Genomic DNA, 27,388 nt, shown 5'->3' with positions numbered 1-27,388 from the left:
TATTCACTAAACTTTCCTATCAAAGAGTGAGAATGTCTGGATCTTTATCCAGATGCTATTAACTGTGAGATAGACTCCAAGATAAAAATTCAGACCATGTGATTCGCTGAAACTTTATGATGCAGTGTATAAAGCGCGCACCCAGGAGAGTCTCTCTACTGTCAGCAGATGCAATCAGAGAAGCTGTCACTAGGGGGTGCCATGAGTCATAGTGGAGTGAACAATACGGCCAGACTCTCCCTACTCACTGCTATTTATGGGCTTTGGTGAGCATGTAGACTACTCAGTGAAGCTTATTTTTTCTATAAACATCACATTGATATTGATATTTACATAAACCACCACCAACAATCTATCCGATTTCATTTTATTTATTTTACTTTTATTGTATAAATGATATTCTTAGAGGAAGGTTATGTGGCCTGGCACCAGGGGTGGCCTTCAGAATGTGCCTTTCTAACTCCGGTTTTCCGTACTCTGTGTAAAGCAGAACCCGCTGTATTCCTCAGTTGCGTGGTGAATACCTGAAAGTCTTCTGTGTGGAAACAGTTGCGTTATGCTGGAGGCTTGGTGTCAGATGCTCTCTTAGACTTGTTTGCAACTCACTGTGGGAGAAGCTTACTTATTTCCAAGCTCTTCTTTTCCCTCTGAAGGCCTTTTTCCTCCTTTCTTTTGAGAAGGGCTTGGCTATTGAAGTCCGTATGCCAAGAAACTTCATTTTAGGTTGTAGAAGAGCAGTTGGCAGGCAGGGGGTGCCGGAAATCATTCTTCTGGCTCTCCCAGTGCCTACGGTAATCTCTATCTAGTCTGCAGGGTTTCACAGGCAACTGCTACACCCACTCCTTCCTCCCTTTAAAATGTAAATGTTGTAAATTAGTTGAGCTGGTGGTTAACTGCATAGATTTTGGGGTCAAGCACGCTGGGCTTCCATGGCTCTTCTACCAACACTATCTCTTCTCTCTAAGCTTCAGTTTCCTTACATATTAAATTGGGATATTCAAAGTATCTAATTTCATAGGTTTGTTGTAATGATCAAATGAGATAATGCTTATACAAGGTGGTCACATAATAATGGTTCGGTTTATACTAGCTATTGTTATTTGGTTAGTTCATTTGTATTTATGCCCTATTTCCTTATGTAACATGTTGGAAACTACTTATAAGAATATATACCTTAAAAAAACCCTCAATGCCGGAAAAAGTTTGAATTAAGAAAGAAGAGTGAGGCTGAGGGAAAAATAGAACACAGGTGTTATAGGATATGAGTACTCATCAACTTCTACTGAGTTACATAGACTGAGCTACAGATTTGTTTCGGAGCTTCCCACCAGCTAAAGTGAAAAGAGAATCAGGTTCACGTATATGATTCCTATGGACCACAAGGCAAAACCTACCATTCCCTCAAGGAAGCGTAATTGTTCTTCGTTCTTTTTTTTATTATTATCGAAGTATAGTTGATTTACAATGTTGTGTTAGTTTCTGATGTAGAGCACAGTGATTCAGGTACAAATATAGATATATATGTAGCATATATATGTTTTATATATGACATAGAACATATTGTGTATATATATATGTTGTATATAACATATATATATGTTTTTTTCAGGTCCTTTTCCCTTATCGGTTATCAAAAGATATTTGAATATAGTTACCTGTGCTATACAGTAGGACCTTGTTGTTTATCTGTGTTCTTGTTTCTTAATTCTAAAAATATATATTTCTTATGGGGGGGCAGCATAGAGCAAATGCTAATTGATGTAAGAGCCCATAACCCCAACAAGAGCCCTATAGGAGATATCATAGGAACTCCTTTATTATAAGCCAGGGGAAAGGTAAAAAGCAGTTACGCTCCCCAGAACTGTGAATAAGACCACGTGGTAGGCAGAATTCTAAGATGGACCCCCTGTTATACTCGCCCTGCATAATCCCCTCCCCTCGAGCATAGGCAAGACCATGATCAACATCACTTCCATGATTAGATTATGTCATATGACAGAGGTGAAGGGATTTCCTAGATGTAATGTCCCCTAATCAGTTGACTTTAACTTAATCAAAGGGAAGATTGTCCTGGGTGGCCTGACCAAATCAGCCCATTAGAAGAAGTCCTAGGGACTTCCCCGGTGGTCCAGTGATAAAGAATCTGCCTTCCAATGTAGTGTACACAGGTTCGATCCCTGGTCAGGGAACTAAGATCCCACATTTCCACAGGGCAACGAAGGCCACGTGCCACAACTATTGAGCTCGCACACCTCAACTAGAGAGCCCACGTGCTGCAAAACTACAGAGCCCACGCACCCTGGAGCACGCGCACCACAACTAGAGAAGAGAAAACCCGCTCGTCGCAGCTAGAGAGAAGCCTGCGCACCTCAACGAAGATGCCGCGTGCCGCAGCTAAGACCCGATGCAGCCAAAAAATAAATAAAAATAAAACAAACAAATAAATAAAAAGAAGAAGTCCTAGAGGCAGGGAGATTCTCCTGCTGGCCTTGAAGAAGTAGCTTCCATGTCGTGAGAGGGCCGCATGGCTGGGACCTGAGGGCAGCCTCTAGGAGCTGAGAGTGACTTTCAGGGGACAGCCATCAAGAAAACTAGGACCTCAGTCCTGGAATCACGAGGAACTGAATTCTTCCAACAACTTAGATGAACTCGGACGAGCACCCTGAACTCCAGATGACAGCCCAGCCCAGCAAACACCTTGATTTCAGCCTTGTAGGACCCTAAGCAGAAAACTCAGTTACAATATGCCTGGTTCCTGGCCCCCAGAAACTGTGAGATAGTAACAGGAGATAGTTTTAAGTTGCTAAGTTTGTGGCTGTTTGTCATGCAGCAGTAGAAAAGTAATACAGATACTACGGCTGAAGTCCACAGCCTTTGGCTAGATTTAGAAATAAAGCCTAGAACATCAAGGGTACTTCCTAAACTGAATTTAATATAATATTAATAGAGGGAGGTGTTAGTAGATGTGCCATGAGAAAAGGAAGTCTTCTATTGCAGACCCTGACTGTTCACATCAGAGAGAGAGCCTTTGTTCTGCTGATGGGACGGGGTCAGGTTCTTGGGTCGTGAGCACCAGGACCAAGCTGGCCTACACACGCCCAAGAGTTTATGAAAAGGCTATCCTGGAGGTCATGGAATCAAGGAGAAGCCTGAAGAAACAGTCTCAGGATGGACAGGAACCCAGAAACTCCTGGGGTCTCACTACCCAGAAAATCCTTGATGACCTCATTGCCACCAAAAGAAAAGAATTTCATCTGTTCCTTTCCCCTGTGTCCACTGCTATCATCTAACTTCTGCTCAAGGTTGACAGTCTCTGCCAAGTGTGAACAGCCTGACACTGAGCCACCAGAGAGCACGATCCCTGAATCAGCAGACCTGCCGGGATCCACAGAATAGCTCCCCCAAAACCATTGTAGCCAGAAGGAGGGAGGCTGGATGGTGGACCACCCAAAAGCTAAGGGGGTCCACAAAAGTAGGACTGAGCTTGTAAAGGTGGAGTAGAATCTGCGCTCTCCTCCCCTTCATCTGAGTGTTGGAAAGGGGAAATCACTCTTAAAAGGTGAAGAATTTGGAGCTCCTAAACTTCAAAGCTGCAGGAGAGCGGGCCGAGGAGGCGGAGATGCAAGTGGCGGGTGGAGCCGCTGAGATGGCAGGAAGCCGCTTGGGACGACCCTGCCTTTTGAAAGCCAAGGTTGTGAAGAGTTGTGTGCTCCGTGGAAGGGATGGAGAGGCTGAGCTTTGTACCTAAGCAACTGAGAAGAAATACTGAACCATGAAGATGCAACCCCTGGGAACTGGCAGAAACTGTGGGAGAGCTTCTGACTTTCACAGGCCATGGAACTGGCTGGGGTCGGAGCCAGTAAGACCCTATGAGAAAATGGGGCCCCAGCTGCCACTTCAGCGACATGAGTTTGGCAAGTCGTGTATTCTAAATCTCTTTGGAAATTCGTAATGAAACGAGCCTGTTAGAGGTTCTGTGCTCTGTGTGGGGCATCTTTACTCAGTGCTGTTCTACTCGTTGTGGTTCTGTTTGGTGCTGCAGACTTTTCACTGCTCATGGTCCGTAGGTTGTCACCAAATGCTGCATTTGTTGATGGAGTCCTGCTGTAGTTTCAGGGAGTTTTTTTTCCTAACATGCATATGTGCATATTCTCATTCTCACGTTTCATGCTCTGGCGAAACATTCCAGCGACGAGACGTTTAAGAATTGGGCGTGCATAGTTACACAATTTCATGAACTGTCATATCCTGTTAATACACGTTGCTCTTTGATTTAATATATCCTATCAGTATTGACTAAATACAGTGATTTTCATGCAACATTCGTTTATTCATTCCAACAATATTGATGCGCCAGCCACTGCTCCAAGCACTTGGGGTACATCAATGAGAAAAAGAGACCAAGATCCCTGCCCCATCAGGGTGCATGTGATGCGTACACACACACACACACACACACACACACACACACACAACTTCTGAGAAGTCCTGAAGTTAAAAAAAAAAGTGGCTAACTGTTTCAGACCTTGTCCTAAACTTATCTGGACAAGGAACTTCTCTGTGTGTACCTACAACATTTTGTAGAGTCATGTTCTGTATGATATAGCCCTCTGGGAAATACTGACAAAGGCATAGCTGGACTATGTGTACTAAAGAAAAAAAATCCATCAATATCATTTGTTTCAACATTTGGTAAGAGTCAGACAGCAGAGAGATTACTGATAAACATTCTCTACCAGGGTCTGGAGTGCAGATATTCCTCGTCGCTGCTTAAAACCACATCCATGTGCTTCCTGTGTCCAAAGAGCAGGTGACTTCAGCAAATAGCACTGAGGCCTCATCTGAGACTGTTACTTGACTAGATGTCGATCCCTCACCCGCTGACAGGGCAGGGATATTTCCAAGGGCTTCTGGATCCAACAGTGCTGCGGTTAGATGTGCAGTGGTCTTCGTCTCTTACTGGACTGGGACACTCTTAAGTTAGGATCTGTCGATTTAGATCCACTCCCCGAGGGCTCCAGCATGACACCTAGCACATAGTTAAGTGTGTAGTCCACTCAGTTGACCTTAAGAGAACATATCCAGGTTTTTACACGAATATCTACCACCTTCACGTGCTCGGCTGATTTATGGGTTGGTAGTTTTTGACGGGAAGTGTGGATCTTGGTTAAGTGTCTGTATAACTGTGAGATGCTTGAGGAGAAGGCGCTTTTCATTGACCCCAATGGGTTTCCTTATTCCCCCGGTTACTGCAAGGAATCTCATGTCATTGCTTGGAAGGGTAGCTGAGTGGCTTTGGGCCATGTTGGCACAATCCATCTGAGATGGAATAACCTGAGGTCCAGAGCTCCCAGGATTACTGATGAGTATGTGATAAGGGAGGGAAATTGGTTTGGGGTGACATCATCTTTTGGAGGTGCCTGCCTGTGATGCTGTCTTACTGGTTATTTTGGGGATGAGTAAGACACAGGAGAGGTGGGCTGACACGTAGGCCGTGTTGATGATTTTTAGGGCCAACCCAGAATAGCCTTAACCTTGGGTCCCAGGAGCAGAAACGGCCCCTCATCCTTTGTGGTTCTGTGCCGTGTGTTCCTAGTTCTTTAACGGTGCCAATCCCTTATGTCCTCAACTAAGTGTAATTCACTCATCCTCTTGGAAATTATGATGACTGCTTCTGGGTTAGAAAGAGCGATTAGGGTGGATATGTTTTCCTTTTTACACTTTGAAAGAAGGGCATCCACAAGACTCAGTGTTTATGAAACCTAATGATGAAGGAATACATCCTTTAGCACCGTTAAACGCTAATGTTGAAAAGATCTCCCCCACTCACTTCTCTGTGGTCATTTTACCAATGAGGAAACTGAGGCCTCAGGGTCAGATGAATTGATTCTAATAAAGCTCCTAATAGGTGGATGAACTGGAGTTATATCCTGAGTCCCTTCCTGCCCGAACGAAGCTTCTCTAACATCTATTTTCTCCACGGGGTGCATCCCAGCCTCTTGTGCTAGGCACTTCGGCACTGTGCTGGGGGCCCACTAAACAATGAAGTCACCCGCAAAAAGCATAAAAATACAAGAAACCTTACACCTAATGGACCATGGAAAGGGCACTCGATTACTCTACAAGAGCCGAACAAGGAGACAGAGCCTGAGTTCCCCTTCAGTTGGGATCGTGGGCACTGAGCGATTCAAAATTCTCACTGCTGTATGCACGTCTGTAAATGGCTGTGATTTTTTATTTGGGGGTTACAAATTTTAGCAAGTAGGTGAAGTTGCAAATACAGAATCCATGAGTAAGGAGGACCACTGGTATGTGTTCCTGATTTCGTGGTGGCCCGTGAGCCTCAGGCGCTTAGGAAGGCACGAGGGAGTGGGTGAGGGCCAGGCCCCAATCAATCACTTCCACCTATCGGGAGTTTACTGGGCTCTGGGCACTGTGTTGACACTTTATATTTTGCTGGGCTGCCTGCAAGCCCCATGGCAGAAATGATGAGAGACCACAAGGGCCCCTCACCTTGCATTGGTGTATCCCATCTTGTAAACCAAGGCTCAAGACCAGTGAGCCTGAAGGCTTGTGGGTGGAGACAGGAAAGTCTGACCGGCTGGGAACCAGGATTCTGAAGTGCCAGCATTCTGCTGTCCCTGGGACAGGTGCCCTGAGGAGGCAGAGGGGCACAGAGTACCAGTGTCTTCCTGCCCAGCTCCAGCTCTAGTCGGCCCCGGACCCCTTCATCACACTGATTTTCCGTGTTCTCATGTTCACGTCTGGGTGTGTGTTTGGGGGTGTGGGTGGAGTCTCAGTCACTCCGAGGCACACAGAAGGGATTTCTAGAATTACGCCTGGCCCTAAGATGGCCTTTAAAGAGAGAGACGTCTAGAGAGAGCTCTGGCTCCATGTCAGGGGAAGCATTTCATTTCTTAATGTTTGTTCTTTAGCTCAGCCTTGGAGGTGCCTGCCTGGCTGGTATTACTGAATGAACTCTTGAATCTAGCATTTACTTCCCTTTGCCTTCGAATAGAAAAGCCGTTTTACAGGAGTAGGAGGGAGGAGTTTTGTTTCTGGAGTTGCCTTAAAGAGGCCTCCTCCTACTCAGAGGGCTTCTCTTGAATGTCAGCAGTGGCCCAGGAAGAACACTGGAGACCTTGCACCTACTCCAGGGCCAGCCTCTGCTTGTCTTGGATTTCAGCGTTTCTGGAAACAGCTGGTCTGGGTCCCAGGCTGGTTGACACAGCATAGACTTTACAGAAACAAAGAATGTAATATGACACCTTGCGAAACAGGGACAGAATACAATGGTCTGCTTAAGGAAGTAATGAAGGAAAAAAAGAAATGGGAACATTCTCTAAATTTTGTGAAAAGGAGTCTGAATCAGGAACAATTCCAGCTTTTTCCACTGGGTGGTGTTTTCGTTTAATGTTACAATATGCTTGCAGTCTCCGGGCAGGTTCACAATCCAAGTTAGCTCTGGGCTTTGCCCTTGGAAAATTTTGAAGAGTTGGGGAAATGTACTTAGGTGGAATTCTCTTGCTTTTTACACTAATAAAATATGTTTTTTTTTTTAGAGGATTCTTTTTCCATGTCCTATATGCCTATTACCATCATTCCCATAAAGACTGGAAACTTGAGTATAAAAACAAAGTCTTCTTCATAGTTGTAGTCTCATACTGAGCACTGGGGCTGGCAAAGGGTGGGTGCTTCATAGTTACGTTGCCACTGATTCGATGAAGGAGGGAGTGGAGATTGCAGCAGAATCCTCCCTGGATGCACTTACTTAGAAATTATCTGTCTATACCAGAGTCAGCAAACATTTTCTGTAAAGGGTCAGCGAATAAGTATTTATGGTCAGCTTTGTGGACCACACAGGCTCTGTTGTAACAACCTGATGCTGCCTTTGTAGCTGTGACATCAGCCCAACAGTGACAGGGCGTGACTGTATCCTAATAGAACTTCATTTACAAGAACAGGCGGGGAGCTGGACCTGGCCCACCTGTTGTTGACCTTGGTCTATACAAAAGCACACGTGGGCACCTTGCAAACCTTGGAGGTCTCTGGGACAAAGAGAAGAGACTGGGAGTCTGTGAGCGGCAGAGACAATGCTATGTGTTGACCACATCTCGTGTCCTTCCGCCAGGAGGACCACATTTCCCAGCCTCCTTTACAGTCAGATGGCCCCTTGTGACGAGTTCTAGCCCGTGAACCACGTGTCCACCATGTTCAGACCTGGCCCATAAAACATCCTGCCTACTGCTCCACGTTCTCTTCCTCCACCTCCACGATCCAGTGCAGGACTTGAGGGCCCTGGGAGCTGGCAGAGCCACTTGATGGAGGGAGCTTGGGGCCCTGGATAATTGCATGGAGCAGAGTCCTCCCCAACCCCACCATCGGTACATATTGGACTGGGAAGGAGTGTAAAGTAAACCTGTGTGGGGTGTCAGTGGAGGTACTGACAGTTGGGGCCATTCGCCTGTTCTCTCTAGTATTACCACATTCGGGCTCAGATACGGATAAAGGAAAGACACCGAAAAATAACTGCTCAGAGCCGTTCTCTCCAGGCCACACAGCCTCCTGTCTGGAGGACCTGTGGTGTTTGATGGGAGAGAAGGGCGATCAGGAGGTTTGGGTGCTCGCGTTCTCTTGGAAAGTATGTGTATAGGAAGTGGTCCTACAGTTTGGGTCTGAGAATCTGGGACCTTGAAGAGAGAGCCACTGGGAGGTAGGATGGGGGCATGGCAGACATGAGGAGACCAGAGATGAGTGGCTTTTTAAAAAATCAAACATGATCCACACTAGGCCTTGTACCCCGGCTGTGGCCAGTGCCTTCAGTGCATTGGTTTGTCTCTGCTGGTTCACGTGGGTTTCTTGGAGCTAGCCCGGGACTTCTCCATTCTCACGTTGCTTCTCTTCTCTCTCTTTATGGGTGCATAAAGTAAACTTTGATAGCCGCTAAAATAAATCAACACCAAAACTTCAGTGGCTTAGCAAGATCAGTGTTTATTTCTAGGCCACGTCTATCTCAATCCAATGGGAGTTGGTGAGTGATGGGCTCTGCTCCGGACATTTCCTCAGGGATCCAGGTCTCCTGCACCTGGAGGCTCCCCTCCTCTTGGCCCTCGTTATCCTGCCCTTTCAGCTGAGAAATGAAAAAAGGTAGCGTGGAGGAGGATTGCATGGGAAGTTTTTAAAGCCAGCCCTGGTAGTGGTGTGCATCGTGTCAGCCCAGATTTCATCACTCAGAACTCAGTTACATGACTGCAAGGGAGACTGGGAAATGTAGCCCAACCTATGAGCCCGGTAGGGAAATAAAACAGGATCGGTGGACCCAGAGCAATCTTTGTCTTAATGGGAAAACGCTTTGAGCTCCCAACAACCAACTTTACGTTAAATTGGAACCGGCCTATTCTTGAACTGAGACCTTGCCTGTGCTTTTTGTATCTGTAAGCCTTTATTATGCCTTATTTTCTGGAAGGGCCACAGACAGAGTCCAATACCAAAGAGAGAATAAGATTTCTTATAGCTGATCGTGGTGCTACAGGAAGCCAACGGGGGAGCAAAGCATTTATTACTTTCCCTTCAAGGGGGGCGGTGGAGGGTTGGGGGGTATCTTTTGGTCTAGAAGCCCCCCACCCATCCCCAGCCCTGCTCCTCTGGTCTCTCTTCTTTTTCTGCCCCTCTGCCTTTCTCTGTAAGTCCTGGCCTTCCCAACATCAGGGCCCTGGCCACCGTCATTCCCAGCTTTATGTGGGAAGGACCTGAGTGTGTCCTGGCATAGACGCTCCAGTCCTCCCAGCAGATTCTGCAGAGAGGCACAGGCACAAAAGAGACAGATCCTTCTCTGGCTAATTTGAACAGTCTCTCATAACCCAATTTTGATGTGCTAAAAAAACCTAGAAAAACTCTCAACTACAGGAGGGAGGGGGAGGAAGAAGGTGATAGGGACAGAAAATCCCAACTTGCTGTGGAACGTGACCATGTTATTATATGTGACCTCCGGGCGCATGCAGTTAAAAGGGCCTAAGACAAATGATTTTCTGAGAGGCAGCTTCCATTGGACCAATATACTCATTTCTCTCTGGGGGGTGCAGAGTGGGGGGTGGGCTCTACCTTGAATATATTCAGGACCCTGGCACCTGAGGGAGTTCAGGTGCTTTCCAAAGCATCTCAGGGGAAGGAATGTTGTGTGAAAGGTGATATAGCAAAGAACTGGTCTGGTCCCTGCACTTTCACGCTGCTGCCTTTAACAAGCACACTCAGGAATCCACATTCATGAGTACACGAAGGGCGGACACAGCCCTTCTCTTTATAAACATCAGGCCACCTCTGGTGGGGAACCTTAGCCCATCCTGTCACTCACCCCCAATTGAAATGTCTCCCCTTCTTTGGTCTCTTAGCGTTTGTGTGCGGATCTGTCATTTTGGAACCCTCAAGGGCAGGGCCACAGTCCTCTGTATATTCCCAGAAGCAGGCCTGGATCTAGCATGGAGCAGGCACGTGATACTGTGCACTGGATGATGGTGGAGTCTGGCTGCGAGTGCCTCGCTGAGTTTCGGTCCATTTCGGTCACCCCAGCTGAGGCCTAAACTGTTACCATCACCTAGACCTACGGTTATAGGGTATTTTGCCCCTAAAGAGAATTGAATGGACCAGCATGGAAGATTCCTGATTTGATCAGGAAGTCAGTCACTCAAAGCGATGTGGAATAATGGATTCGTTTTAGGGATTGCATTGAATGTAGCTGTTGGAGCCGTGAAGAAGACGTTGGAACTGCCTCTGCATATCTGGTGTTTGGGCAGCAGGGCTGGTAGTCGGGGAGAAAAGCTGGATATGAAGGAGCCAGAGCAAAGGCAAACTGGAACCTACAGAGACAGACGGGAACCCATGAAGGCGAATGGACCCCTTGGGGACTAAGTGGAACCCTGCATCTGCCTCTCACATCTCCGCGTTGACAGTGCAGGTGACTTGCAGCAGAAACTGGCATCCTTTGCTGTGGACCTGCATGTATGTCTGCCCCAGGATGTGGAGAAGTTGAAGGAGAAGGTCCAAGTGGGAGCTAGGGGTGCTGAGGCCCAGCTGCTGCACCCCCCCCATCAGTGAGGTTGACCAGAAGACCAGTCACAATGTGTGTGTGTGTGTGTGTGTGTGTGTGTGTGTATGCGCGCGTGCATTTGTACTAAAGCAGAGCTCTGACCTTCAGAGCACGACGGCCGCTGTTTCTCCCCCGACTCCCAGATCCCTTTCAAATTTCTCTTGTAGCAGATCCTAACCCAGAGTCATACAGGGAAGGGAGTGTGCTTCGCCAAGTTGACACAGTGTAAGGCCAAAGATTCTATCTCTCAGCTGCGTTATTAACACTCATTGTAGCTTTCGATGTTTGTGCCAAAGTAATTTATGGCAGGACTCTTTGGAAAGAGCCTTTTAAGTTAAACCCACTGAAATTTTGACTGACAGGAAAAAATAAAGTAACTTGGCTTTTCATGCCAACACTTTGTGGCCAGTGAATTGTGTTATTTATTTTTGTTGGAGAAAAGATAAGGAGAAAGAGGAGGACAAAGATTGGAGTAGAAATAAAGATTTCTTTTGAATCTTGAATTGGGTTAGAAAAGCTTCCTTCCCATTCTGAGTGTGGTGGAAGATTGCCTTTCTCTGAGGAGAAATCTAGGTAGCTTCAGAACAGTGGTTAAATATTCAAATGCCTGCACAGTGGGTCGGCTGGGCTGGTGGCAATGGTGGCATCCCTGCTGGAGCCAAGAGTTGCTAAAGAAACGGGAATTAGAAAGTGATCAAAAGAAGCTGGAAAACCAGTTTTTGAAAATGTGAAATCTCAAATTAATGGTCATTTTTGTAACTATTCTTGGTGTGCTTGAAAAAAAGTATATATTCTAGTTATTTGGAATATAGGGCTCTACATGTGTCCATAAAGTCCAATTTGCTGATTATGTTTGAATTGTGTATATCTTTACTGAATTTTTTGTTTATTCTGTCAGTTACTGAGAGAGGTATGTTTCAGTTTCCTGTAAGATGAAGATTTGTCCATTTCACCATTTAGATCTTAGAGATTTTTTTCTTATATTTATATTTTAAGCCTATGTTATTAGCTGCATAGAACTTTAGAACTGTTATGTCTTTCCGAACCTTTTTGTCATTTGAAATATCTCTATCTCCAGTTATACTTTTAACCTTAAAGTCTACTTTTTCCTCCCAGCTTTACTGAGGTATAATTAACAAATAAACCTTAAGGTCTATTTTTATGATAATAGATTCCTCCTTCCTCTGGGTTACTGTTTGCGTGGTATATCTTTTAGCATCTTTTTACTTGTCACCTCTTTTTTGGAGTTGTCTTATCTTCTTATGCTTGGTTCTTTTTGTTAGTGTGCTGGATACACATGAAAAAATAATTTGAGGGTAAGGAAGATGCAATCTTCCAAGCTTCAAAAAGAAACTTTCTTTTCTTCTGCCAGGTGTCTGGGGATACTCAATTTCTGATATTGTGGTGATTCCAAGCTGAGTTGCAGGTCACTAAGAGCTACCCCTTGGATCCCAACCCGGAGCCAGAGGGCTTCTAAGGGCCTTTTGCTCTTGCTAACTTTCCCTCGTCCTGTAATATTGAAAAAGGAGCTGTTCAACCTCACACTGCTCCTTCTAGAACAAGAATAAGCCCCAGGGAGAAAGGTTTCCCAAATGCTGGTTCAACTCCTTGGATGCCATCCTACCCTACACTCTGGCCAGCAATTACTTACTTGTTCATTAGTTTCCTGATTATTCTTGAGCATACTTTTGAAAATATTTTGTCCACCATCTCTAGCTGTCCTTAGTGGAAGAGTTGATCTAAATGTCCTAGTCTTCCTTTACCAGAAGCAGAAGTTCCTTGTTTTTTATAGAAAACATTCCTTTCTCTAGCATAGTTTACCAGCATTTTCTTTATAATGCAATTTTTGAGATGCTTTCAAAGCTGATCGTTATGGAGCACTGAAATTTTGTTTTGTTTTGTTTTTTTGCGGTACGCGGGCCTCTCTCTGTTGTGGCCTCTCCCGTTGCGGAGCACAGGTTCCGGACGCGCAGGCTCAGCGGCCATGGCTCACGGGCCCAGCCGCTCCGTGGCACGTGGGATCTTCCCGGACCGGGGCACGAACCCGTGTCCCCTGCATCGGCAGGCGGACTCTCAACCACTGCGCCACCAGGGAAGCCCGGAGCACTGAAATTTTACTTCCTAATTTTAGTTTGATAGAATATGTAGTGTAGTTCTGGATCTTGATGTAGATGTTAAAACAAGGAGGAGTGATTGTATGAAAGTCAGAAATATTATGTTACGGGGAACTTTCATTTTTAATCTTATTTTAATCTCATTTGTTTTTTACAAAGCTTTTGAGGTACTGCATATGATAGTAGACACTTGAAATAGTATTAAATTAGGCTTTTATTATCTAGAATATGTTAATGAATAAAGGTTTTAACGAAAATGATTAAGTATCTGATGAAAGAACAGGAACTCTGGCTTCTGACTAGGGAACAGTCTCCCCTAGTCAGTGAGAAGGCTCTGGGCCCTGCAGTGCTGGGCGGTTAATGGTGTAGGGGCTCCCCCTGTGAGGACCTGGTGGAGAATGGGGCTGCCCACCGGGCCCTGGATTCCAGCCAGAGGGGCTGGCTGGGCCAGAAAGCGACTGTCACCCAAGCGGCCGGGGATCCAAGTGTGAAGCCAGCAAGGCGACACTTCAAAAGCAGCTCCTTCCACTGTCACCCTGGGAATTACTGAGTGAAACACACATGTAGGACATCTGGTTTCTGTGTTCTTCTTTCTTCAGAGCAGTGAAAATGGTGCTTTTGTCTGAGAAAGGAAGAGAGGAAAAGCCAGATGTGAGCTCAGTGTTTGAGAAACTGTTTGTGTTTCTGCATCTGCTCAGTTTGCTCCAGTAATATTTACTGCTTTGTGATTTTTCTTTTCAAAGAAATATATGAGTTAGGCAGTTTCAGTTCAACACGCTCCTCTAGCCGAGGACCTTTCCATGAACTACAGACCCATTTTATTCATCTGCTTCCTGGATTTCTCCACTTAGATGTCAGCCCCCTCAGACTCAGCCTGTCCCCTGCCCAAATCATAACATTTCCCTCAATCTGATCCTCTTAGAACATTTCTTCTCTCCTTCCAGGAGATGAAAAAGCCCAACTACCTGACACAAAATTTTCCCCATTATATAAGGACTCCCTGCTCTCAGACGGTGTGCACTGTAGAAGTGGTTTGAACATAACGATAAAAACGCGCATACTCTGTGTATGAAACTATTTAGCCAAGTCAGAGGGAAATCTGCACAAAACCCCGCTTTTTAAAAACACACATTGTTAACGTGTAGAAGTCTTTCACCTCATATTTCAGTACAATTTATTTAAAAACCAGGTCACCCTCTTCCTCATTCCTCTCTGCCCTTTGTAATATTTGCCCCTGGAACACACTCTGGGGGCTCGGCTGTGCCACTCTCTCCACCAGCCATCCTTGCGATGACTCGTGACTAAAGAACACATCCTTGTCAGGCCATTCTTGATCAGAGTAACACAAACGGCTCCTCTGACTGCAGAGCCTTTCCAGATAGATGGAGACGAAAGAGACAACCAAATGCAATATGTGAGCCTAGATTGGGCAGATAAAGGACCTTTATGGGACAACTGTCAAACTTTGGATAGGTCTGAGGAGTAGACTACAGTATTGTGTCAGTGTTAGTTTCCTGATTTTGACCTTTATATATGATTATATATGTTTGTTTTTTTCAAAAATTTGATTTATTTTTGGCTGCGTTGGGTCTTCGTTGCTGTGCACAGGCTTTCCCTAGTTGCGGCGAGCAGGGGCTACTCTCCCCTGTGGTGCGCGGGCTTCTCACTGCCGTGGCTTCTCTTGTTGCAGAGCACGGGCTCTAGGCACACGGGCTCAGCAGTTGTGGCATGCGGGCCCAGTAGTTGTGGTACACGGGCTTAGTTGCTCTGCAGCATGTGGGATCTTCCCGGACCAGGGCTCGAACCCGTGTCCCCTGCGTTGGCAGGCGGACTCTTAACCACTGCGCCACCAGGGAAGTTCTATATGTCTGTTTTTAGGAAATAACACTGAAGTCTTTAGAGATAAAGAGGCATTGTGTCTGCAGTTTCCCTTCAGATATTTCCAGAGAAGAATATATGTGTGAGTTATGTGTGCAGGTGTGGGTGTGTGCGAACACATGTGGAGGGAGTGGGGAGAATGATGAAGCAGGGTAGGAAATTATGAACATTTGGGCAAATCTGGAAAGGCAGCGATGAACTCTTTGTACCATGTTCCCCACCTTTTCCCAAGTCTTAAATTATTTCAAAATAAGATGTTTAAAAAAAACGGATCCAGGGCTTCCCTAGTGGCGCGGTGGTTGAGAGTCTGCCTGCCGATGCAGGGGACACGGGTTCAAGCCCCGGTCTGGGAAGATCCCACGTGCCACGGAGCAACTGGGCCCATGAGTCACAACTACTGAGCCTGCGCGTCTGGAGCCTGTGCTCCACAACAAGAGAGGCCACGACAGTGAGAGGCCCACGCACTGCAATGAAGAGTGGCCCCCGCTCGCCTCAACTAGAGAAAGCCCTTGCACAGAAACAAAGACGCAACACAGCCAAACATAAATTAATTAATTAAAAAAAAAATTGAACCAGACAGGCGGGAGAGCTAACCAGGAGCAGCCAAAGACGGACAGGAGACCTCTAGACTTGGAATCCTTCCGGCCGCCTTAAGTCTAGTCTGTTTGAAACCAAAGTCCCAATTGTTGGGTCCTTAAGGAGCCTCTGTTCTCCTCTTCTTTCAAGCAGGATTCCACCCAAATCCCCTCGCTGGTCTGAACAGACAGTATGTTTTTCTCACCTGGCTGAATTCCCCTGGTTACCTGAAATCCCAGGTCTATGTCTTTTCCCCAAATTCCACCTCTCCCCCAAGAAGCCTATGTAGAAGCCTGTATTCCTCTCTAATATCTCACTGGGATCCACTTTTTCTATCTACTGGAAGAGCCAAACACTGGGTTTATCCATTGCAACATGTATCAGTCAGGATAGAGTGGGTTATGCTGCAGTAACAAACTTCCCCCAAAGTGTAGATTACTTAATTAAAGTTGATTTCTCACTCATGCTCCATATGCAGTATGGTGTGTCCATCTTATCCCATGGTAATCACCACAGTAGACAAAAGGCAATGTGGTGAATTACTCACTGGTTCTTTAAAGTTTCTTCCTAAAAGAGACAGATGTTGCTTCCACTTACGTGTCCTTCATCACAGAGTACAGTACTTCATTGCCTTTGTGAGGAGGAGAGGTAGAAATATTTGTAACATCGCTGATGATTCTCACAGGGCTACCTCTCAGCAGGTAAGCTGACTTTAACAGTTACGTGTAGAAAAGCAACACAAGAGGCCTGCCTTGTGTTGCTGACAAGCAACAAGCAAAGATGCTGACCGTACCAGGGGCAGAGTGGTTAAGACCAATTGGCCAAGAGTCACCGGAGCCTTTCCTCCACTAGGGAGGCTTTTCCGTCTCCCAGCTCCTCTGTGTTCCCACCGTGCCTGGCACAGGCTTCCATCATCCTGCTCTAGTGTTCTTTCACTGTTATTTTCCCATGGTTATCCATCTGTTAGAGAGATACAGTTTTATGTGCACCACAGATGTTTATTGGGCACCTGCATCCATAGAGGCCACCTGTTATTTGCCAGGCACTGCATGAGGTTCTGGGATGTAAGGATAAGTAAGACATTGGCTCTGCCCTTGTGGCATTTCCTGACTTGTCACGAAGACGGGAAAACAGATAATTTAGAGCTACGCCCAGGTCAGCGCCCTCACCACGCCTGGTGTGGCCAGATGGGGTATCCTGGGAAGCTCTGTCATCCTCATCCTCCAGTGGAGACCCTCTGACCATATTTGGGAGGTGGGAGAGTGGCGGGAGGAGGGGAGGAAGCGGGAGACAGCTCTCCTGCTACATTGAGACACTGTCCACGTTCTCCATTTATTGTTCTCTCTGGCTAACAATAGGGCACACGGCACAAAATGCACCACTGGGCAGGATTAGAAGTCCTGGTGTAAGGGCTGTCACTGTGTCCTGTTTTGGCAAACAAGAAATATTTATTAGGCATCTATTGCAATAATAAGGTAAGATCTGCTTACATTTGGGTGATACTTTATAAATCAGGTTCCCATTGAAAATCACTGACTCCTCTTACAAATGACCATGCTGAGGCAGGGAACCTATTGGGTTCCTTAAAAGTCCCGACTGAACTACTTAGAATTCAGGGTCCTGATTCCCCGCCCAGGCACTTGCCACTAACCCATACTGCCTAGACCTTGTTTGAGACTCTGCAAAGATCCTCTACCTGCCTGAGGATCCCACAGCCTAGGGGAAGAGTCTGTACTCCCTCTTGATGGATGTAGGGCAAAGTCGTGTTGATTGAATCACAGCCCTTGGTTTTTCCCTGAGTCAAGTGAATCTATTAAGATCTCCCTTTCCTCCAACCGTCTGTTGGGTTTCATGATGAGAAATGCGAGATGAGAGTGACTTTTCAAGGGGTGCAGGAGATCAGAGCTGCCAAAGGTTGCTTTGCTGACTCACAGCTGCCAGTGCGTGATGTAATTGCCGTGAGATACAGCAAGATGGGAGAGGGAAGACGAGGCCGGGCTCCTGTCTCCCTCAGCAGGATCCTCTTGTTTGCTGCAACTTGCAGCCAGGGATCGGATGCTGAGTCTCCGGGGCCAACACAAGGATGTGTTGCGGATACAGGCCAGTCTTATCATTTCTATTTGCTAAGGTCTGGAAAGATTTCTGGCCTCTGGCTTGCCTTCTGTTGATGAGGTAATATATGTAGAGCCTTGAGCACTTATCAAGTGGGTAATAAACGATAACTGCTGTAACAGTAATAATTACAGCAATAATGATCTTAACAGTTACTGGAATAAAGCAGTAGTATTAGAGCAATAATAATTTAGTGATGGAATAGTAAACATAATATTAGAGCAGTCAGTGGCATGGTGTGAGGGTTCCGCTGGGTGTGGTCCACCCAGTGGGAAAGAGTTTTATTAGTGATGCTGATAATAAAAAGCAGACTGTATGAGAACTCTCTGTACTTTCCTCTCTGTTTTGCTCTTAACTTAAAACTGCTCTACAAAGTAAAGTCTATTAAAACATCTTTTAAAAAATAAAGGAAGAGAAAGAAAGCCGCCTGATGATTGGTGGTGGTGGTATTTTTCAATGATCTGAAGATGACACACTCCTTTATTTCCTGCACTGGGGTGGACCCGCTTACCCCACCCTTGGTATGCCACCAACAAAAATGTTACTTTTAAATTATTCCATTGGCTACACACGTATTCAAAATGAGTTGCATGTTAGTGAGGAAGTAATGTTTGTTAGTACGATGATAATCAATGATGATCAATCGTTCCCGTGTTTCTCTGTTCACAACTGGGTGTCGAATGCTGGTGACACTGGCCCCCGGGGTACTGCTGGGACCGAAGGCCACAGGTCTTGGGCCTTCTCTGGCGCTCTCCACTGAGTTAAGCAGCCACATCATCGCTACCCAATGAGGCTGCAACTGAGTGGCTTGGCTGTGAGCAGCTCTTCTGGAGAGCACCCACCACACCCTAGCATCTAGGGACATCTTCCCTAATCCACGGACCAGGGCAGGTCTTGTCCCCAAGTCATCAATATGTTGGCTTCCTTTCCTTTGCCTAATGAAAGGTTCTCTTTTCCTTTGAGCAGGAAAATGCCCAGCTGATCAGAGAAGTGGACGTAGACAAGGTCTCCGCTCTCTCCAGGGACCAGGTGGAGGCCATCAAGCAGCTCTGGCAGGACCCGGGAATCCAGGAATGTTATGACAGGAGGAGGGAATACCAGCTGTCAGACTCTGCCAGATAGTGAGTACAGAGCCCCAGGCTGTGGCCACCCAGGGTGCTTTCAGGCAAGCATGGCCACGCTTCAAGGGGGGAGAAATGAGCTACTTGCTAAAATGAGGCACCCGGGGGCCACACTACCTCCCTTCTGCTCGTCTGTAACCCACTCTTACTTTCAGTTGCCTCTCTTCCCACCTCCTGAAATCTTCAGTCCCCCTGTGGAGCCCCAGATAGCTCTCCCTGCCCATATCCACCTTTCCTCGTCAAGTTCTAAGCCTCTGTCCTTTTCAGTGAGAGGGTAAGTCAAATGTGGGCTTCCCTTGGTGGGACCGATCTCATTTGGGGTGCTGAAACGATCTGATTTAAACCAGGACTACGTCTGCTTCTGGCTTCTACTTCCCCGTCTCCATATCCCTCTGCCTTCTGGGTTCCTGATCAGTAGACAGCAGGTCCAATTGCCCTAAAATCTAAAATCAGAGTTTAGAAGCGCAGTGCAATACACCCGTCAGTGGCTGATCTGGTGCTGCCCTCTAGTGGGCGAGATAGGCTCTGCGGGCCCAGCCATGGAGAAAGCTCAGTCCGGGAGCCCTTTGTTTGCCTACATATTATATTTGGGATCCATAAGGCTCTAGTTTTAAATCAGTAATCCATTGCGTGCACACTCTCCGACGGAGATCACAGGGTTTGATTTTATTAAGAATTTCCTAAGGCAGTGCTTCCATCAGCCAGATCACTGGGCAAATAGTTGTCATGGTCCTTCTTGAAGGGGTGAGGATTCCTGCTTCTGCATCTCAGCTCCTTCCCTCTTGCCCTGCGTCATTTCCGCCCTCTGAAGGCCCTGGAATCCTTTCCCCTGACCCATCCCCTTCTCTTCAGGTACTGTCATTGCCCTTCGAGCTGGTGTGGGTGGGTAATTCACCCATCATCTGGATAAGCCAGCGGGCAGGAAAGGAAACCAGAATCTCACCTCCTCAGTTTCACTAGCCTCCCTTTGGCATTTGTCCCAGGCTGAGTGTTGAGTGACATTAATCCAGGTTAGCACAACCAATCTGAGTAGAGGAACATTTAGGTCCAGCACAGCAGCAAAGGAGGAAAAGGAAGTAAAATAAGCCCTGATACGTGGTTGGATCAGCACAGAAGACAGCTCGCAGGAAGGAAGGCCGTGTCCCCAGGAGGAGGGCAGACTGCCTTTGACAGCTGGGGAGCCAGGGACGGTTCCAAGTCAGCCAAGGCATCCCTGGCCCTTCCCTGGGACAGCCTGTGTCATTTGCTTCTGTGAAGGCCCTGGGGAGTGGCTGGGGCTCTTGATGTAGATCAACTCGGAAAAGAGCCACTGGGCCTGCTGTAGAACTCAGTGGAGCCCTGAAAACTGGGGCAAGTCCACTGAGAAGAATGTGGGGAGTGGCTAGGGTGGTGGACAGAGCTGCAACGATAGAGAAAACGGCACTCACAGACCCGGACAGTGCCCTGCCTTTGGAACCGGCGAGACCCCAGGCACTTGGGCACTTCCTTGGTCCAGGTCAGTGGTTGTCATCCACTCTGCTGGTACTGTCTGCTTATTTGGACAGGTATTCATTTCACAAAAATGTGATGTGTCTCTGCTGTGTGCCAGGCACTGAGGTAAGGGCTACAGGTACAACTGGTGCTCTCTGCCCTGAAGGAACATACAGTCCAGTGGAACGAGACAGGTGTAAATCAAAATATCACAAACGGAAGTCCATGACGATAAGCCCTGGGGCCATGCATGGGGGTGTGGGTCACAGAAGGCTGACCCAGTGGTTTGCTTCCTGCGCTGAGGGCTGCACAGGAATAGGGTTTGCCTGTTACCTCTTGGCTCCCCTTGAGGCCACATGTTCAGCGCCAGCAGACCTAGGTGAGCTCTGCCTGTAAGGGGGTAGGTGAGGGGTGGAGGGGGTTAGGGGGGAGAAGGCGGGGCCACCTCTCTTTGCAGGGGGCTCCAAGTCACCAACGCCGTCATTGGCCAGGGCCTCAGCTATTTATGCAAAAGTGCCTCTTTAAAAGGCCTTAAGATTAAAAAAAAAGTAGTGTCCTCTTGTTTTACCACAGAAAAAGTGACATGTCTTAAGCTTAGGGCTTTAATATTTGGCCAAAAATAATCCAAGACAAGCTTTGGGTTATTTTAGGTGTTCAGTTTCCCAGTGTAACAAGGAACTTTTTCTCATTTTGAGAGGACTTCCCATTGGACTAACTCATTGAGCCAGGTGTCCAAGAACAGCATCTACATTCTGTAATGTTCTTGGATGAGGGCGTGTGGGAGGGAGAAGGACCTTTGGGGAGAGGAGGACATGTGAGACGTCAGAGGGCCTGTTCCAATCTCCTCCTCCTGTGGCCCCGCTGGCTCCCTCACTGGCCAGAGTGACGGAGCTGAGAACCAGCAGGAAGAGAGGCGAGATCTGCACATTTCCCAGAAGGCTCACGAAGGCTTCTGATCCATAGTCTCTCCACACAGTTGTAGGAGGGCTGGAGTGTTGGCTCTCACGAAAGTCACTGATGAATCCGTGAATCTGAGTAGGGTCACTGTGAGTTGGGGTGACTTCCCTGGAGGGGCATTTCTCCCTTCTCAGCATCTTGTTCTCTAACATCAGTTACCTGACGGACATTGACCGGATCGCCATGCCATCGTTCGTGCCAACGCAGCAAGACGTGCTTCGTGTCCGAGTGCCCACAACCGGCATCATTGAGTACCCATTTGATTTGGAAAACATCATCTTTCGGTACGTCTGTCACCCTGACATGGTCCGTTAAGAATCTGTCCAGGCTTGGAAGTCCCCAAATGGAGTCTTAAATGTGTTATTGCTAAAAGGGCTTCCATCTCTTAAGGCAATATTGGCCCTCTCTCCATCACAGGGTATTTAGAATTGTGGTTGGTCTTAAGTCCTACAGTGGAGAGAAAACCACCTTTCTATTCCCCTTAGAGAAGAAGAGACTCCCTACTGATGTCTGGAATGATTCTTATGTGTAAAACACACACACACACACACACACACAATGTATATTTCTGTAACCCACAGAGTGAAGATACTGTTGAATATTTCTCTTCCCTTCTATTCTCTTCTCCAAGATTTATCACTGCAGATTTCAAGGGACTTTTATATCTGTTAGTTCCCTTGTTCCTCCTAATAATTGTTACACACGCTTGTCTAGTTGAGACAGCGTAAGTACAGTCCTGCCGTGTCCAGGTCCTGTCTGTACCCCACCTGCATCTCAGTGCTTCTGGAGCACTGTCATGTCGGGGGAGCCCTCTGATCGAGCCCCTTGATATTCTGCATCTCTGCAAGCACATGCCCTATGCCTGCGTGCCCATAAATTTATCCAAACCTTTTCAGAATCAGCTGCTGCTTGCAGCTTCCAAAACCTGACTCTGGTCCACAGATGTATTCTCTTTAGCCCACTTGACGTTTAAAAACATTTTTGAGCCAATATTTATAAAGATTGGGCTATTTTGCTGGAAACATTTGCTACCTCTTGGTAAGGTGGGGGATGGTTTCTCTTGAAACGTTGGAGGATCTGGTCCAATAGCGAGGCTGCGTCTTTGTCCAGCTGCAGTGGTGTAGCAGCCATCCCTTTAGACAGGGCCCAGCACTCGTGAAGTACATGCTTTTCTACTCTAGAGAGGCGCCTTGGACTCATTTCCATAAACTGGTGGCACCCAGCTAATGCAGAAAGGATTTGTAGATTAACTGGAGGAGCCAGTGAAACAAGAAGGGGGAGGGCTGGAAGGAAGCCCAGTGGTCCTGAAGCCTGCCTGCCTGCCTGCCTGCCTGCCTGCATTTCTACTCTTTTGTGTCTGGTGTCCTGGCACTCTCTGGTGGTTAGGGCAATGCCCAAGTGGATGCTTGAGCTTTCTGCCGGGACTATTGCAGCAGCTTTCCTAACCAGTGTCTCCAAGCAGGCTCCACCCGAGTGACCTCGGCACACATCTTTAGTAACTTCACTTACATTCTGTGCCTCCTTTGCTAGGAAACATCCAGTGGTTCCTCATTGCCTAAAGTAGCAGTGCTCAAACATTTTAATCTTAGGATCCCTTTTTATTCTTAAAAATTACTGAGGACCCTAAAGAGTGTGATTTCCATGTCCTTTCCTCCAAAGAGTCATATGTTTCTGTTGAACAGGATGGTGGATGTTGGTGGCCAACGATCTGAAAGACGGAAATGGATTCACTGCTTTGAGAGTGTCACCTCCATTATTTTCTTGGTCGCTCTGAGTGAATACGACCAGGTCCTGGCTGAGTGTGACAATGAGGTATGCTGGGTGAGGAATTCAGTTAGCTGCGGAAGACAGAAACCTATTTCTGCCGTTTGCAAGAAGCCAGCCAGCTCTGGCATTAGACCCTATCCCTTAGGTTAAATCGCCTCGCTCTGCAAAGTGAAGTCTGTGGGCTGACAGCACAGGCGTCACCTGGGTGCTTGTTAGAAATGCACACCTTCTGAATCAACCCAGACCGAATAAATCAGGATCTTTAAGATCCCAGGTGATTTGAGAATCACTAACCTAGAATCCTGGTTCTTAAACTCAGGTATACACTAAAATCCCCAAGGGACCTTAACGCAAAACCTGGCGGCTGGGGCCAACCCCAGAGATTAATTTAATTGGTGCTGTGTGTGGCCTGAGCTTGGGGGTCTAATCTAATGTACTACAAAGGGTAGAGCCACTCAAAACCATGGGTCTCAGCCTTGGCTGCATATTAAAAAAAAAAAAAAAAAAAAAAAAGAATCTTTAGGACCCTATAGTAGACATTCCTATTTCCTGGTTTTGAGTTGGGGGTATCTTCACTAAGCCCCCTGGGGATGTTAATATACAGCCAAAGTTGAACAACACTATTTCTAATAAACTTCATCTGAGAACAGGCTTCCCAGCCTCCATGGCCCATGGCCCTCCCAAATTAGGTCCCTAGCTGAGGTGGCATGGGGAGTGTTGCCATATGCTTGGAGCTGTCCTGGGCCCGCCTGGGATAGCATCTGCCCTTTGCTTTCCCTGGAAGGGACTTGCTCAGGGCAGCTGGGACTGATCCACCCCAGTCAGGCATTCAGTGTCCTCTGCAGAGTGGCCATGACGCTGGCTGGGTGAACTCCGTTAGCTAGATCTGCCTGGAAAGTGAGGGGAACCATCGCAGTCACTTCTTTGTGAGGTTGGGGGTATTTTCTGTGTGATAACCATTGTCTTTTCCCTGACCCTTTGCACAAGACCTCTTGACCTTTTACAACAGAAATATCTCTTGCTTGTAGGGCATGAAAGTAAATCAATAAAGAATTATTTCCAGGATTAGGCCATGATTATGAACAGATTCTATCTGGTATTTATTGAGAGCAGACATTTCTCTGAGGAGCACAGTTCCATTAGCTTATTAGTGGAGGATTAGCCCATTTACTGGTGTCACTATGCAAAGAAGAACAGAGATCTTGGCGGCTGCCCAGCTCTTCCAGTGGAGAGATTTTTTTAAAAAAGTGAAGGTATTGAGTTACCAATATGAAAAATTAGCTCCAGATCTGTCTCAGGAATTACCTAGGACATTTCTCGGGAAACTCAAAGGATTCGTCAGCTGCGCCAGGGGTAAGTACCTTACCCTGATGTGCCTAGAAATTAAATATTTTCTCCTCTCTGAAAAATCCTAGGTTGCCACTCCAGACTTTTCCATCCTAGTTGTAGATGTGTGTTGCATCCACGCACTATGCCGTATAGGAATTGTTTTTTCATATGTTGTATTTCCTTGGAGATCATTATTGGTAAGATTATAATAAATTTTAAAGAAGCTTTAAAAACAAGTGAGATGTTACCTTTCTGGTAGTAAATCCCAGAATTGATCTCCAGAAACGTACTGAGTAGGATAATGGGCCCAGGAGTTGGGAGTTGTAGGAACAGAAATTTAGGGCGTGTCCCTCTGGAGCCGGTGCACTGGGCTTTCGTGTTTCTCAGTCTAAAGGAAGGAAGGAAAGTGTTTCTTTCCTCTTAGAAATACTTGAGAGCGGAATGCTAGCCAGAACAATTATTTGTCACCAGGTAAGATTTGTATGTGCCCTGTCTGCTCCCCATAAGTTAGGATCACTTAATATTTTCTTGCCAGTGTCTAACGGCCAGAAATGACTACTGTCCTTCTACATAGCTTCCACTAGATTGTACTATTTATTATACAGTCTTGGAAAAGTACTTAAATTTTGTGAACGATAGTATGCTCACCTATAAAACGGGGACACGTCCCCCTTGGGGAGCTCGCTTGTGTTACACACGTGTCAAGCATGGTGCAGGGCAGCTGCTCAGGAGCGTTAGTTCCCTTCTCTGCCAGCGTCCAGCATTCCTAAGGGCGGTGGCCCTGCCGGAAGAGCCTTCCTTCCTCTCATTGTCACCGGCCTCCCGACACCCAGCCTGGAAGCCCACACCCAATTAAAGTGTGTCTCAGGTCGGTCTGCATCTCTGAACTGCCCCCACTTGGTAATCCCAGTAGTTCTACACAGAAAACTTCCATCAACTATGGGTTTGAACCTTCTTTTTCCAAGTTGCACAGAAGCCTTTCTTATATCCTTATGTGTTTTGGGGTCAGAGAAGAGTTTGGGTGCTACAGGAGAGGAGATCCCGAAGGGGGTGATTAATGAGAGGGTGGGGACCAGGGAAATAGCGGCCGGAGACCCCCCTTGCTCAGCAGCCTCAGCAGGGGCAGCGACCTGGAGACGGCGGCTGGGTAAGAGGAGGACAGATGGGTGGAGCCAGTGATTTGGTATGTTGTTCCCGAACCGTTGCTTTTCTTTCTAATTTATCCTAAGTCTCTTGTTTTTCACTTAGAACCGCATGGAGGAAAGCAAAGCCCTATTTAAAACCATCATCACCTACCCCTGGTTTCTGAACTCATCGGTGATTTTGTTTTTAAACAAGAAGGATCTTTTGGAAGAGAAAATCATGTACTCTCATCTAATTAGCTATTTCCCAGAATACACCGGTAAGTAAGTGTCCATCTTGCTGACCTGGCTGCCCTGGCATCAGTTCAGAGTTCTCAGCATGGCTCGTAGGGGCCTCCCTCATCTGCCTCTAATGGACTTTCTCACCATTCCCCACCTCTGATTGGAAGCTCCAGTTGAATCACTGCGTGTTTTCACCTCAGCACCTCCGCACACGCCTCTCCCAATGCCTGGAATACACTGCCAGCTCCTTTGCTAACTCCACTTTGTTCTTTGAGACCCAGCTCAGGCACTTCCCCCTTTGGGAAGTCCACCCCCCCCCTCATGCTCCCCTGGGGGCCTGGGCTTGCCTTGCTCTCTCTCGGCCTTCAGCTCTCACCCCAGTCAGATCCTGGGGGCAGAGACTGGGCCTGACTCACCTTTGCACTTCCAGGGCCAGTCAGAGCACCTGGCACTTCTGATGTGTAAGGTGAAGTGTGGCAGCCCTTTACCAGACGCAGGGTAGACGCTGAAGGTATCTATATGACCTATCCAAGGCAGGAGACTTTATGCCCTATTGCTAATTATTTCTGGTGTAGAAACGTTACCAAGTTTGACATTGATACTTAGAGAAGTAGTGTTTAAGCACTCTCCTTTTTCCCTTTATTCACCACGTTGCCATGTAGTATACAGCTCTCAAGCTTTAGAGTCAGACTTGGGTGACTAGTTATGTTAGTCCCCATATTCTTTCTCTTTGCTCTCCTAGTTCACTTAAGAATTACCTCTTCAAAAGTGGTCCAAATCAGAAAATTAGGTCATTTTTCAACAAATCTCCTTAAAGTATGATTTTTAGATACCAGGGGACACTTTAAAATACTCTTTTGCAGGTTCATAATAAGGTGTAATAAAAATAGTGTCCCAGGTAAATGAGTCTCTAGAGATAAGATGGCTCAAAGGAGGATTCCAAATAAGAACAAGAGTGGATTGAAAATGATTTTGGGAGGACGTGGTGGTGAGCTGGGATCTTTCTTTTTTATTCCTCTAACTGCCCTCATGACTAGGACCAAAGCAAGATGTCAAAGCTGCCAGAGACTTTATCCTGAAGCTCTATCAAGATCAGAATCCCGACAAAGAGAAAGTCATCTATTCCCACTTCACATGCGCTACAGACACAGAGAATATCCGCTTCGTGTTTGCTGCTGTGAAAGACACAATTCTACAGCTAAACCTGAGGGAATTCAACCTAGTTTGAAAGCTGCTGCCCACTCCTCACCCAGGCCAGCAAACCGGATTTGCAAGCTCCTCGTGTTTTTATTTGTAAGTGCTTCTGACATCACTCGGCCCAGCCCAGAGGTGGCACCAAGTCCATCATGCAGGCCACAGGGATGGGGATGGGTGATGGAGCTTGTAAGATATTTGAGTTTAGCAAAACTTTTTCAAAGTCTTTATTCCCAAGTTGTTTTTACATTTCTTTTCTTGACTTTAGGCTGTAAGGTTTTTGTGTAATTTTTGAATTTGATATTTTATAGAATTTTTAAGAACCACTGTGATTTACGATTTTGTTTTTTTTAATTGAAGTGTGTGTAAGAATAGCCGTTAAAAAAAATCACATAACAGAGGACTCAATTTATAGGTCATGCT

General features: G+C 46.7%; 1 protein-coding gene across 1 annotated transcript in view; it reads left to right on the top strand.

Moving 5' to 3' along the window:
* The window catches only part of GNA14 (G protein subunit alpha 14), a 193,576-nt gene extending 166,423 nt beyond the window's left edge, over positions 1–27,153 (top strand). Inside the window, exons 3-7 of the mRNA XM_065879042.1 lie at positions 18,730–18,884; positions 21,467–21,595; positions 22,994–23,123; positions 25,656–25,809; positions 26,809–27,153. Of these exons, the coding sequence (XP_065735114.1) occupies positions 18,730–18,884; positions 21,467–21,595; positions 22,994–23,123; positions 25,656–25,809; positions 26,809–26,999 (759 nt within the window). The 3' untranslated portion in view covers positions 27,000–27,153. The remainder of the gene's footprint in view (positions 1–18,729; positions 18,885–21,466; positions 21,596–22,993; positions 23,124–25,655; positions 25,810–26,808) is intronic.
* Positions 27,154–27,388: the final 235 nt, after the last annotated feature.

Source organism: Phocoena phocoena, chromosome 6 (assembly GCF_963924675.1).
Source record: "Phocoena phocoena chromosome 6, mPhoPho1.1, whole genome shotgun sequence".
Classification (NCBI taxonomy): domain Eukaryota; kingdom Metazoa; phylum Chordata; class Mammalia; order Artiodactyla; family Phocoenidae; genus Phocoena; species Phocoena phocoena.
The sequence above is the reverse complement of the archived record's forward strand: the minus strand, read 5'-3'. Positions and strand labels throughout refer to the sequence as shown.